This window comes from Hydra vulgaris, chromosome 12, assembly GCF_038396675.1.
Source record: "Hydra vulgaris chromosome 12, alternate assembly HydraT2T_AEP".
NCBI classification, from domain to species: Eukaryota; Metazoa; Cnidaria; class Hydrozoa; order Anthoathecata; family Hydridae; genus Hydra; species Hydra vulgaris.
Window position 1 is genome coordinate 2,342,548 of NC_088931.1, and position 15,085 is coordinate 2,357,632.

Consider the following 15,085-nt stretch of genomic DNA (forward strand, 5'->3'; position numbering starts at 1 on the left):
AATGACACTTTTGATAATAAGCAGGAATTAATAGTTGATGGGTCTAAATATAAAATATTTGCACAGGAAGATATTAAATTAGCATTTAAGTCACATAAAGTTATATCTTTGCAAATAGGTGTAAAAATTGATGATTCTAGTTTTGTATTAATTTCATTAGAAAATAGTCTAAAATCAAAAATGCTAAGTTTAGATAACAATATTGTATCAGAATCAGTTGATGATATTGTTGTGATTATTAAAAACATTAATTCAAATGAAGATATAACAATTAAAAAAGGTGATGTATTATGCTATGTTAATTTAGTAAAATAAATAATTTTATTTTGCTTTATAAAATGGAGTATTTAAATAAATCAAATATGAATAAATTATATCCGACTTTACCAAATAAATATACTGAAATACAGCAGATAGATCCTTTTGCTTACCGTCTGAATAAGATTAGTGAAATTCGAAAAGAAATAGAAATTGAGAGAGAAAAGAGATTAACATTAAGTAAAAAGTATCATAAGGCAATAAAAGTAATTTCTGCAGTTGATGTAGCGTTAATTGGAAGTACAATGGCACTAGGAACTGTTGGAATTGGTTTTTTAGCCACAATAGTAGCAACTCTAATAGCTATTGCATGTGAAGGTGCAGCATTAGGGATAATCTAGGTGTAGCTACAACAATGCTTGGGTTGTTAAAATGTTCTAACAACTTTCAAGTTTCAAAGAGATTAAATCAATTATGGTATAAAGATTTCTCAACAACAGCATCGCTAACAGATAATATTGGATTTGCAATTAGGCAAGAAGTAATAATACAAAAACCAACTACAAAGGGAGCATTTTCATTTCGTATACCTTTAAACCACATTTTTGGTTTCTGCTATGATTATGACAAATCTGTTTTTGGATTCATACAAACATTAACTCTTACTAGAGGAAGTGACAATAATGCCATATTTAGAGCTAATAATGTAGTTGCTGGTAAAGTAGTTCTTGATAAAGTAGCATTATACATTCCACAGTTAGATCCATCATTTGAACAAGAATCTAAACTTCTCAGTATGATATCATCAAAAGTAACTATCCAATCAGCTTACAGAGAGCGTCGTCTTAATAGTATGGCAGTACCACAAACTACATCATATAATTGGCAACTTAGTCCAAAGGCATCTTCTGAAACACCTAGATATGTCATTGTTGGATTTCAAACAAATAAGTTATTAGATCAAACAACAAATCCTTCATTATTCGATCATTGCGACTTGCAAAATATGCAAGTTATTGTTAGTAATAAAAGTTATCCTGAACTTAACTATAATCTATAATTTCCAAATATGAAGTATTCATTAGCTTATGGTTCTGCATAATATAACAAAAACATCAGACAATTATGTAACATTATTAATGCCAGCTATAGATAATAAGTTGATAGATAAAGATAAAATAATGTCAAAAGTAGTAGAATCAACTGATGAAAAAAGGTCTGTTGGTCGTCCTAGAATTCATGAAGTAAAAGGAGAAAATGTAGATAAAAGATCTGTTGGTCGTCCAAGAATACATGAGATAAAAGAAAAGAAAAAAGAAATAGATCCAAAATATGAAAGATTGAGATCAATTAAGAAAAAGCCAGTCACTATTAAATAAACAAACGTAGATACAGGGGAAGAAATAGTATACAAATCATTATGTAGAGCTATGAAAGAAACTAAACATGGATATGAATATTTTGAATCGCGTGATGGAAAGGTTGATAATGGATATAAGATTGAAGTATTCAATTCTGAAAAGTTAAAAATAATGTAAAAAAATTCTACATTGTAAAAATATTTTTTTTTAAATTAAATAAAAAAAAATATTTTATATTTAAAAATAATGGCATTTATAACAATTGAATCATTTGATATTAAAAATTTATTTGTAAAAGATATATTCAAAGCTGATAAGCCAGTTCCATATCAAAAATTACAACTTGCATATAAATATCCAACAGGTGCTGGTCCTGTTCTTATTAAAACATTACCTTCTTTTTCCTATGGTGTGTGTGAAAATAGAGATTCTAAAAATGATAAACTTAATGGTTATTCAATGTCATTTGTATGTGATAAAGAAAAATCTGATGAACAAGAAAAGTTTATTGTAATGATTGAATCTATTGAAAAATTTTGTAGAGATCAAATTGAAGTATATAAAATAAGATAAAAAATCTAAAGTTAATCTTGCTAATTTAAAAATTTTAAGATATAATGCAGATAAACCTCCAATAATATATGGAAAGTTATTTACAAGTAATAAAGATTTAGAAATAACTACAGTTTTCCGTCGTAGAAAAACTAAAAGTGAAGTAAATCTTTCGGATCAATGCAAAGTAAATCCGAAGGATACTGTAAAATCACTTGTTATAGCTTCTTCTTATGATTATATCAAACAAAGATGTAAAGCTATTGGATGCTTAAAGATTGAAGGTATTTTTATTGGTTCAATGATAGAGTCAATACAAGTTAAACTTCAAGAAGTAGTTATTGTTAAAAAGATTTCTAATTTTCTAGTATAATGAACGATTTAGATTTAGGAAGTAAATCAGATGATGAGTTGTAAAATATTTAATAATCTAAGGATTTAAAAAATATATAAAAATGGGATATAAAGCTATGGAATTTTATAGAATGTATAAGCCTACAACATGCCGTTTGTATTGGAAAAGAGAAGAAATAAATAATAATTTAAAAGATTTAAAAAAGTCTTGCTATATAAAAAATGGAAAACATAATTCTTATGAGTCTGAAAGACCTACTTCGCATGGGTCTGAAAGACCTACTTGACGAACCGATTCCATACATATCATCAGAAATATTAACTCCTGAACCTTTTTTATATAGAATAACAACTGTTCAAAATGAGAGACAACTTGAAAAACTGCGAACAGTAGAATATTACGGTAGAGTTAGAGGATGGGGGTGTGTATAATATTTTATATGAAATTTATCATATGAAATATTTTAACAAGAAAAAAATTTTGAAAAATGATATAAATAATTTTTTTATAACAAAAAATATCTTTCATATATAAAATGGAAAACGATATGAGTAGCAAAAATGTAAAAGAATTAAAAAAAATCGCTAAAGAGCGAGAAATTAAATATTATTATAATATGCAAAAAGATGAACTTATTAATGCATTATCTCAGAGACAAAGACCAGTTCCTGCTCCTCTTTTTATTCAAAGACCTGCTCCTCGTCCTATTATTCAAAGACCAGTTCCTGCTCCTCTTTTTATTCAAAGACCAGTTAATGCTCATCGTCCTATTATTCAAAGGCATACTTCTTATGGACCTGAAAGGCTTATACTTGATGAACCAATTCCTTTATCAGTTCAAGCACCTGTTTTAAAACCTGGACTCTTTTCAAGGTTGACAACAGCTGCAAAAAATGTATCGTCTAATGTCATCAACAGCTATAATGATGTTGTAGAGTGGGTTAAACCATATATTCCAAATCTAATTAAGAAGAAAGTAGAAGATACAGAATCTGATATTAAAAGAAAAATAGAATCAATAAAATCTATAGTTTCTAATACAGTATACAAAAAACAAATAGAATTTAAATTATCACAATCAGCAGTTAAAAATCTGATAAAAAATTTACAGTTAAAGGTGCAGATGGATATTATGCAGAATCTTTCATTAAAGATGCTAAGAAAAATACTAAATAAAAATAGAGGATCAAAAGTGAATATAGTTATCACTTGTGAAATGGAGAAGACGAGTATTATAACAGGAGAAACTATAACTGCAATTGTCCCATTTACAACTAAGAGTTTAAGAGTATTACTCTTAAACTCTTAAACTTAAAGAAAATTTAGATAAGTTTTATTAAGAAGCAAAGTCTGAAATTTTAGAAAACATCATTTCAACAGCTAGGATCAAATTGGAGATTTATTTCTATTATAAAGATGGATATAAATATGATAGAGTATAATCCTCTTAAAGAAAAATTATTATTCCGCTAGATAAATATTTAGAAACTAAAAAAGCCATTATTAATATGAAAAATGAAGATAATGAATGCTTTAAATGGTGTATTGCAAGAGCATTAAACCCAACAGATGAGAATCCTCAAAGAGTAGATAAAGATCTTAAAAATAAAGCTGAAAAAATAAATTGGGATGAAATAGAATTTCCAGTTTCATTAGATAAAATTATACAATTTGAGAAAAATAATAAAGATATCAGTGTTAATGTGTATGGATTTGAAAAGTCAGTTTATCCTTTACGCATTTCAAAAGATAATGATCGTCAACATTTAATAGATTTATTATTAATTTCAGATGGAGAAAAAAGTCATTACTGCCTAATAAAAAGTTTAAGCAAATTGCTTTCTTCACAAATATGTAGTAAGCAACATACTACATACTATTGTAGAAATTGTTTACTTGGATACGACTCTGAAGAATCATTATCTAAACATAAATTGTATTGTAATACACATGATTCAGTTAGAATTGAACTTCCTAATCGAGGTTCAACAATGCAATTTGTTCATCATAATAGGTCGATGAGAGTACCATTTTTTGTGTATGCCGACTTTGAAAGATTTATTAAACCCATTAATACTTGTACACCAAATCCGAATGAATCTTTTACTAAACAGTATCAAAAGCATACAACTAGTTCGTTCTGCTACTACATTAAATGTTTTGATGTCACATTTACTGCAAGTAGTGAAGCAGATGATGTTGCACAAATTTTTGTTGATAGTTTACAAGAAGATATTAAGAAAATTTGTGATATGATTAAGTTTCCAAAAAAGATGATATTTACTCCTGAAAACAAGGATGATTTTAATGGTACAACATCATGTCACATTTGTGGAGAAGATCTTGTAAAAGATAAAGTACGTGACCATTGTCATATTACTGGAAAATATAGAGGTGCTGCTCATAATAGTTGTAATTTAAAATATAAAATTCCAAAAATCTTTTCAGTTCTATTTTGCAATATATCTGGCTATGATTCTCACTTGTTTATAAAGAAATTATCTGAAGGGAAATTGAGCTGTATCCCAATCAACGAAGAAAAATATATTAGCTATTCTAGAGAAATTAAAGTTGGAGAGTTTACTAATAAAGAGGGGGAGAATATTGAAACTAAGCGTGAACTTCGTTTCTTAGATAGTTATAGATTTATGTCTTCTAGTTTAGATGCTTTATCAAAAAATTTATTAAAAGAACAGTGTAAAAATATTGGAAAATTGCATTCTGGGAAACAATTAGATTTACTACTAAGAAAAGGTATTTACCCTTATGATTGGGTAGATTCTGTTGATAAATTTAATGAAACCCAATTACCTCCAAAAGAGTTGTTCTTTTCTAAATTGAATGATGAAGGCATTAGCGAAGATGATTACTCACATGCTAAAAATGTGTGGAATGAGTTTAAATGTAAATCTTTTAGAGACTATCATGACTTATACAATGTTTCAGATGAGCTTTTATTAGCTGACGTCTTTGAAAATTTTAGAGATGTTTGTATGAAAAATTGTAAATTAGATCCTGCTTGGTACTTCACATCACCAGGATTAGCTTGGGATGCAGCTTTAAAATTAACAAAAGTAAAATTAGAATTGCTAAGTGATTATGATATGATACTTATGATAAAGAAAGGTATAAGAGGTGGAATCAGTATGATATCAAAGAGATTAGGAGCTTCTAATAATAAGTACATGGATGATGCATATGACAAAAGCAAAGAATCAACGTTCATCCAATATCTAGATGCTAATAATCTATATGGATGGGCAACGAGTAAACCACTTCCAACGCAAGGTTTTAAATGGATGGACGAAAATAAAATAGAAAACTGGAAATCAGTTCCATGCATACTAGAAGTAGATTTAGATTATCCAGAAAGTCTTCACGATGAACATAATGATTACCCACTTGCTCCTAAAAGGGTAAAAGTAAATAAAGTCGAAAAACTAATTCCAAACTTAAATCAAAAAAAAATTATGTAATACAATATGAAAATCTAAAATTGTATGAAAGATTAGGTCTAAAGATCACAAAAATTCATAGAGGAGTCATGTTTTGAAGAAAGAGCTTGTTTAAGTCAATACATTTAAGTCAACTCTTTGCAAGGATGTAATGTGCATACTCCTACTCAATTTGGAGGATATTTTACATTTGATATGCCATTTAAACAAACTTTAAAAATTGAACTTTATAACGCTACTGAAGTTGTTCTTAACTATTGGATACAACCTTTTGTTGCTAGAAATCAATCATTACCACCTTACATCGCAGATCTTACTTTACGATCTGATGTATTTAGATATACTAACACATCTTATGGTAGTGAATATATATTGATAGATACTGCAGGAAAGGGTAATGGGGTTTATATAAAATATATTAGAATGCATATTATTGGTATATCTGGAAATTGGTGGGAATCAAGAGTACGAATGTATGATGGTAGCGCTCCTCCTAAACATGCTAACAATACTATAACGCCTTGGATTCCATACAACTATGGTAATTATTCATTGTCTAGTGGATATGTAGATGCAAATACTCAGTCTAGTAATAGTAGATGTATTTTCATGTCATCTGGATTAGAAGATTTTTATCTTAAATCGTAGAATAGTACTAATCTTACTTCATTTAATAATGAAGAATCTAGATTATTAGCTCAAATAAACTCTAATGGTACTACAGCACCATCAATTGATTCAGCAACTACTATCTCATTTTACAGAAATTTTAAAAATTCTATGCCTAGAAGAAGGTTAGTAGTCACATTAAACTCTGGTGATGAACAAGTTGGACAATCTGGAAGTTTTCATGTCATTGCACACTAAAAAAAAAAGGTAGAAATTTCTACCTTAGGCTAGGATATGTGATATACCCTTAGTAAGGTATAATTTTCTATCTTTTAAGGTAGAAAATTATATTAAAAACAATTATTTTTCATAGAATTTTCTAACTTAAAGGTATAATTTTCTACCTTATAAGGTAGAAAATTATACCTTACTAAGGGTATATCACATATCCTACCTTAACTAAAAATTTCTAGCTTTAATTTTTAGTGTGTGGTGTAGCTTACTATTAGAGTTAAAATCGATCATAAACGTTGTGGTCAATTTTATATCTTAAAATATATATAAAATTGTGGCTGGATAAAAGGTCGAAAATAAAAATGTGCCAGAATCGGCCTTTTCCTACTACTGAAATGTAAAGTAGAGCACCTCCAAATGAAGTTTTTGTTTGAGTATGTTCATAAACATATCCAATAAGATTAATTGGAGTTGTTAGGAGTAAATCAGATTTCAGCTTAGTTTCTGTGATTCCGATTATACTAAATTCTAATTTATTAGAGATAATAGTGAGTTTAATTCGTTAAAATGTTTAACTAATGAAGCGATATTTAAATGAAATAGAGAAAAACAATTAATATTGATGTTTGAAGAGTTAAATTTTTCAATATCAATGTACTTACCATTGATTGGATTCTTAACTATGTTCGTTTCATCATCGTCGTTGTTATTTAGCTGATAAGTAAAGTAGTTATTAAGTTGATTAAAAGTATCAGATTCTCGGGAGCAAGGAAATAGGGAAAGGTCATTTGGCAGATTGTTGAGATGTAATATATTGTCAATTGAAGTTTGAAGATGTAGTTTATCATCCGATATAGAACTAAAAGAACTAAAAATACTGTTGCAACATGTAATACAGAGCCAACAATTCATGGAAGAGTTTTTTAATAAACTAAAATCATTATTATTTAAAAAACTGCATTTCTTGTGGATTGAACTTAGGCAGTGATTGCATTGAAGTGAATGATGATTAGCACGAATAATTTTATCACAAACTTTGCAGAGTTTAGACATAATAAGTAGAAATTTGTTTAGAAATAAAGATATTGATATTAGTAAGATTATTACAACAGAAAAAATATAGCAATAGTAGTAACTATACGATAATATAACAATGATGAAGTTTATGATAAAAATATTAACAATATAATAATAATAACAGATAATAGTAACAAAAATAATAATAACAACGATCACAAAATAGCAATAATAATAAAAATAGTGGTACTAATAACAAAAGCAGTAGTAGTAATTTATAATAAAAATATAAATACTTTAAATATGACTAACGCTTAATAATAAAATATACAATTATATACCTAATTATAATGTAATCAATAATATGTTATAATAGATATGGGGCATTCCACGTCAAGTGGAACCACTTTTTGGTCAAATTCAACATCACCGACTCGGATTTTGATGAAAATTGGCTCACATGTTGGGCATATGGACAGAAGAAAAACATGTAAATTTTTTTGACTTAGGTCAATTATTTTCTGAGATATGACCTTTCAAACTTTTGACCTTTTCACTTGACCTTGGTTATTTAAAACGTCATAACTTTTTTGCTATTATACTTAGGAAGTTGATTTTGGTGGCAAACAGAAGCTCTTGCATAGACAAACAACTTTGTGTCTATACGAAAAAGTGATAAGTTCAATAAAAAAAAAAGTTATTGGTCATTTGGTCATTTGACCTTTGACCCTGGTCGATGGCAAAGGTCAAAAGTCATAATTTTTTTTTAACAGATTTTATTTTTTATTGTGGATGTCCCATGAAAAAATCTTTTTGGGATTCCCATAAACAGCTTTGGGAATAATATTAAAGTATAAGTAGGTTCTAAAAATTTAATATTTATCGGCCGTACAAATGCGATATTTTGAGGTCATTTTCTGTAAATAGCTTATTGTAAATATATATTATTAACTATTTCCTTTTTTTTCTTTTATTTTCTAGGTTGTAATTTAATTACTAGTACTATAAATACATACTAAGTCAGTATTAAATTATATTAGGCTTAAAGCTATATATATTTATATTAAAGTTATCAATTCATTTCCATTGAATTAGTCATCAAAAGACAAATTAGGAATTAGTTTTTAGCAACTTTCAAATTAAATTTAGATTAAAAATGGCATTTCAAGCACAAGTAAAAGAGTTAAAGAAGAGAAAACAGTATTGTTATGATCCTTTCCAACACCATAAGAACACCACAATACAAAACTTTGAGGGTAGCTACTAGTCGGCAAGTAGCTATGTATCCCTCAAAACTTATGGCTGGAGCAAAATTATGTGATACTTGCCAAAAGAGGATCACTGGCTTACCTTCCTAAATAGGATTATGTGATGATAAAAATTCTGCAAATGTAAAACAGAGTCAAATTCTCAAGGCAGTTCCAGATCTAAAGATATTTGTAGTGACAAGGGAGATGAAAATTATCAGTGCCAGGAAGTAGAAATTTCTATTTTTAATAAATCCTTGTCGTCAATGGGTGAGCCACCTTTGGATGAACGCAAGTTACAAACTGTTAAAAGTTATATTCCGGAGAAAAAGAAAAAGCTTAAAAAACTTGTAAAAAGGAAGTTAGACCTTTTATCTACTAATTCAGATGCAATTGATACTTTAGAGGATGATGAATACGAAGCAACTAAAAAAAAAGTTTCCAACACATGTGCTGATGACATTGTTAAAGTGCTTCAGGATAAGTATAAATCAACACAAAGTAAGAGTGAAAAGATTATGATTTTGACAATATTTGTGGCTCAATGGAGTAATCGAAAAGTGATGAGAGAATTTAATTGTTCGCATCGACTCGTATCTCAAGCAAAATAATTTTAATAACCAAAGGTGTTTTATCAACCCCTAACCCAAAAAAAGGGAAATCACTTCCTGTACATGTGAAAGATATGGTAAAAGAGTTTTACTACTCTGACACTGTTAGCCGTGTAATACCTGGAAAAAAAGATTTTCTATCTGTTATGGAAAATGGGGAAAGAAAACATATTCAGAAAAGATTAGTTTTAAGAAATTTGAAGGAAGTTTATCACTTATTTTCAGAAAGTATTCAAATATCAGAATTGGGTTTTCGAAGTTTACAGAGCTATGTCCAAAAAAATGTGTCTTTGCAGGAGCAAGTGGTACTCACTGTGTGTGTATGAACCATTCATCAAAATGTTAAACTCATGATAGTCGGATCACATATGGATGATTTACAACTAGAAGACGAACTAGAAACCCCTATTAAGAACTACAAACATGTTTTGGCAAAAATCCAATGCAATCCTTCCTTGCCAGCATGTCCTCTAGATTGTAAAAATTGTCCTGGAGTTGCTATGCTAAAGGAACGGCTGTTGCAATGCTTTGAAATTAAAGGAGTTGAAGAAATTGAGTATAAACAGTGGGCTACAATAAATAGGTCCCAGCTTCAAACCTTTATACAGTCCACTGATGAATTTATTGAAAGATTTTTAGGGAGTTTGAAAACATTTACTAGGCATGATTTTATTGCTCAAGAGCAGACAAAATGTTTAGACTGGAAGAAAAACAATTTATCAGATGGAGAATTTCTGGTTATCGGTGATTTTTCAGAAAATTATGCATTTATTATACAAGATGCAGCACAGAAATATCATTAGACAAATAATTAAGCAACTTTTTCATCCTTTTGTTTTTTATTATAAATATGAAGGAAATTTATGTCATGGAAGTTATGTGCTGCTTTTGGAATGTAATACTCATGACACGATTGCAGTTCATCTTTTTCAAACTAAATAATTTTTTAAAAGTGAAATTTGAAGTATTAAAAATAACATATTTTAGTGATGGCTGTGCAGCACAATACAAAAACTGCAAGAATTTCATAAATATGTGCTATCACAAAGAGGATTTTGGTATTTCTTTGCCACAAGTCATGGTAAGGGCCCTTGTGATGAAGTTAGTGGAACTGTTAAACGTGAAGCAGCAAAAGCAAGCTTATAACGACCATACAATGACCAAATAATGACCACTTATCAATTACATACTTTTGCTAAAGAAAAATATCTATGGAATTTCTTTTGAATACCTCACTGCAAATGATTGGCAAATCGAATCCACAATATTAAAAGAAAGATTTTCAAATGCTAAAACGATTCCTGGTACCCAAAAACTTCATTGCTTTAAACCATTATCCACGAATGAACTTCAAGTACAAGATTATAGTTCCAGTTCTGTGTCAAGAATTGAAAAAATTACATCACAGAATGTTTGCCAGTTCAACTTCAGTTCAATTACTGGTTACATGGTTGTAGAGAATGATGAACATTGGTGAATAGGTTGTGTGTTGGAAAGCAATCCAGAAAAAAGAGAAGTAACCATGAACTTTCTTCACCCTCATGGTCCAAGTCAACTTTTCTCCTTCAGAGATCCTCCAGATATTTTTACCGTTGATTTGAATGATCTTTTGCTAGCAGTCGAACCCAAAACTACAACTGGTTGGTCATACTTCATTACTTCTAAAGAGTCTGAAAGAGCAACCAAAATTTAACTTGCATCATCGTTAACTATTATAGCTTTTTTAATCTATTATTAGCAAATATGTATTGCAATGGTAATAGTGTAAATATTATACTGCATTCAGTACTGTACTGCTATGTAGCTAAAACTGCTAAATAAAGCATTTTTGTTACTTTTGAACTATATATATATATATATATATATATATATATATATATATATATATATATATATATATATATATAAATATAAATATATATATATATATAAATATATATATATATATAAATACATATATATATATATACATATATATGTAGGCATATATATATGTATATATATATATATATACATATATATAAGTATCACCAAATCATAGTATATTGGTATGTGGTAGCTATTATACAACCTAGGGCCTACATTCAATAAATTACCTTAAAATACTGTATAATTTTAAGGTATTTAAATATTAAATTTTAAGAACCTACTTATACTTTAATATTATTCCCAAAACTGTTTATGGGAATCCCAAAAAGATTTTTTCATGGGACATCCACAATAAAAAATGAAATCTGTAAAAAAAAAATTATGACTTTTGACCTTTGCCATCGACCAGGGTCAAAGGTCAAATGACCAAATGACCAATAACTTTTTTTTTTATTGAACTTATCACTTTTTCGTATAGACACAAAGTTGTTTGTCTATGCAAGAGCTTCTGTTTGCCACCAAAATCAACTTCCTAAGTATAATAGCAAAAAAGTTATGACATTTTAAATAACCAAGATCAAGTGAAAAGTCAAAAGTTTGAAAGGTCATATCTCAGAAAATAATTGACCTAAGTCAAAAAAATTTACATGTTTTTCTTCTGTCCATATGCCCAATATGTGAGCCAATCTTCATCAAAATCCGAGTCGGTGATGTCAGATGGGTGGTTCCACTTGACGTGGAATGCCCCATATGTAAAAAAGAAAATAAATCGATGAGCAAATGAGCTGAAAAAAAAAAAAAAAAAAAAAAGGGTTATTACAAATTCAAATATAACCGTAGATTTTTAAACTTCTATAATTATTATTCATCTTACTTGACTCGCTGATGGATGGCAAATAATTAAAAGTTCTTTTTTTAAATTCGAATTTCGTTGTTGTTTTTTCTTTTATTATTCTTTTTTCTTTTTTATCTGTAAGCAGGTATAATCCGCCGCATTCAATATAAACACTTTATTATCTGTAAGCAGGTATAATCCGCCGCATTCAATATAAACACTTTATTTAACTGGTTACTTATTAATTGAATAATTTATAACTTAAGTAATTTTTTTAAACAAACGAATAACTTTTTGACTTTTATATATAATTTGCAAATGCTTTTATCTTCTTGATAAGTTTTATTCTTTTTATACAAATAATTTCTTTCTTCTTTTCTTTTTTTTTTTCTCCTATCAACCGTTAGATAGACACATCCGCCATTTTTTGATCCCTTTTGATTTTAATTCTTTATCCTTGTCTTTTTTACTGATCGTTAGTGGTTTTTTTCAACATCTAATTCATATGGGTTCAAAGAACCTAATCCAAACTTTGCTTTAGATGATATAATAGGTTTTATAATACCTCGTTCAATTCTTTCACGTATTGTCGAATTTTTTGTAGCATCCATTTCTTCGATCATAATTTTTTTTTTTTAAGCATCTTCGCTTCCAACAAGGCTGCAAACAGCCACTAATTAAAGTTGGAAGTTACTGAAAGAGAAAAGATGAAGATTGTAGAGCAAGATAACGATTGACGAACGACTTGAAAGATTGCAAATTATATGAATCAGGAAAGCGAGATGGAGGAAGCGAATTCCAAAGAGCTGATGTTCGAGGAAAAAAACTAGACGAATAAACGTTTTTGGAGCACTTAGGAACAGTCACAGAAAAAGGATGACACTTAATTGAATGACGAGTAACACGAGAATGAACTTTAGTAGATGGCACAAGAGACGCTAGCTCTTTAGAGCAGTGCCCATTATAGTATTTATAGAAAAGAGAAAGAGAAGCAACATCACGACAATGTGATAATGGTTGGAGGTTGGCTGTAAGAACAAGTCCAACTATGTTTACAATGCGTTTTTGCACCTTGTCTAAAAGAGAAAGGGCATCATTAGAAGATCCGCCCCAGATATGGCAACAGTATTCAATACAAGGCCGGATTTGAGATTTATAGAGATAGAGAATAGAATCCGAAGTAAGAAAGTGTCGAGTTTGATAAAGTGATGCAACCTTAGCAGATGCTAATTTTGCAACAGATTTGATATAAGGTTTACAAAGAAAGATCGGAAGTGAGCGTTAATCCTTGAAGATGAAGAGTAAATGACTCATCGAGTGCATCAACGTTCATAAATATAGGAAGGTCTAAATTATTGCGATAACGATTGGCTGAAAAAAATTGAGTTTTATCTGAATTGAAGTTCACCAGCCACTGTGAGCCCCATGCTGTGAACCCCATTTTATCAGCTAAATTTCTTTTTGCTGTATCATTGAAGTATTTATAAGCAAGATCGTGATGGTAAGCTGCATTATCAACTCTTTCTACAGGTTTACTCCATTCTTTATATGTGTCAGTAGAAGTTAATCGTTCATCTAAATTAGTACCAGGACCTGCTAAGTTCATACCGGGTAAATGCATTTCACCTGGAAACTTTGACCATGGTAGTTTTATTTTACTTGTTGCTGAATTAATTGAGCCAACTAAATCACCTCCTTTTTTTGCTGATACGAATTTAGTTTTTGTTGTTCCACAAATAGCACAAGTTCCACGTTGCATATTTCTATTGTTTTTACTCCCAACATTTTGTAAGTTTAGTAAATCTGTTTTGTTTCTTCATTTGAGACAGTTCATTTTTATATATATAGAAAAAATGAAAATCTTAAATATATAAAAATGGATATTATAGATTTGTCATGGAATACAAATGGCAATAAGATAAATAATAATAAGTTGTTTCCTAAGAGTATAAGAGGATTTATTGTTGGAAAGTCGGGTTGTGGAAACAGAGCCGTACCAAGGGCGGGGCCGGCCGGACCGCGGCCTGAGGTACCAAAATTGGGAGAGCGCAAACTTTCATAAATTAAAAAAACAATAATCAGTTTATGAAACTAATTTTCACGGCGTCGCTGCTGTTGAACAGAAAATTAATTAAAATTCCACCTCTTGACACAAACTCTTAAATATTAAAGCTCATATACTGAACAAAAAAGCGCCCTATAACACTAATATATCTTTGATAACTTTTGAGCATTATAATTCTATTTTGAGTCGAACCCAAAAGTTATCTGGTGCTGAATTTAAGAAGAAAATAAAACAGCGCCAAGAAACTACAAAATGTTTCAAAAAGTGGTTGGTAACAAACTCAGTGGAGAAACAAATTATTTCAGAGGATTTTTGTATTGAAATTAATGACAATTCAACAGATCCTATAATTGACTTTAATTGAGTTCAGATCATCATTTGGAGTTAATTGAAGAGGAGATTTTCATCAGCCAAAGTCAAGAAGAATTTTGCACAACTGATTCAGAACCAACCAGGGAAGATGAAAATGCCTAGCTTTCAGGCCCAGCTGAAATGGACGAGGATAAACTTCATTCAGAAATCTCAGAAATTCCAGTGGCCTCGGAAGAAAATTTTCAACATAGGGATCCAGCAACATGGCCTAAAATAACGGACAAAACAAGATGCTTTTTGATTGA

At 29.4% G+C, this 15,085-nt stretch overlaps 2 protein-coding genes across 2 annotated transcripts; both read left to right on the forward strand.

Annotated features, from left to right (window-relative positions):
- The first annotated feature begins 673 nt into the window (after window positions 1–673).
- Window positions 674–1,318, forward strand: LOC136087871 (uncharacterized). The gene has a single exon (XM_065811486.1). It carries the CDS (start codon window positions 674–676, stop codon window positions 1,316–1,318), a length of 645 nt encoding a protein of 214 aa, XP_065667558.1.
- A 2,716-nt stretch (window positions 1,319–4,034) lies between these two features.
- LOC136087872 (uncharacterized) lies at window positions 4,035–6,002 on the forward strand. The gene has a single exon (XM_065811487.1). The coding sequence runs from the start codon at window positions 4,035–4,037 to the stop codon at window positions 6,000–6,002; it is 1,968 nt and encodes a 655-aa protein (XP_065667559.1).
- Window positions 6,003–15,085: the final 9,083 nt, after the last annotated feature.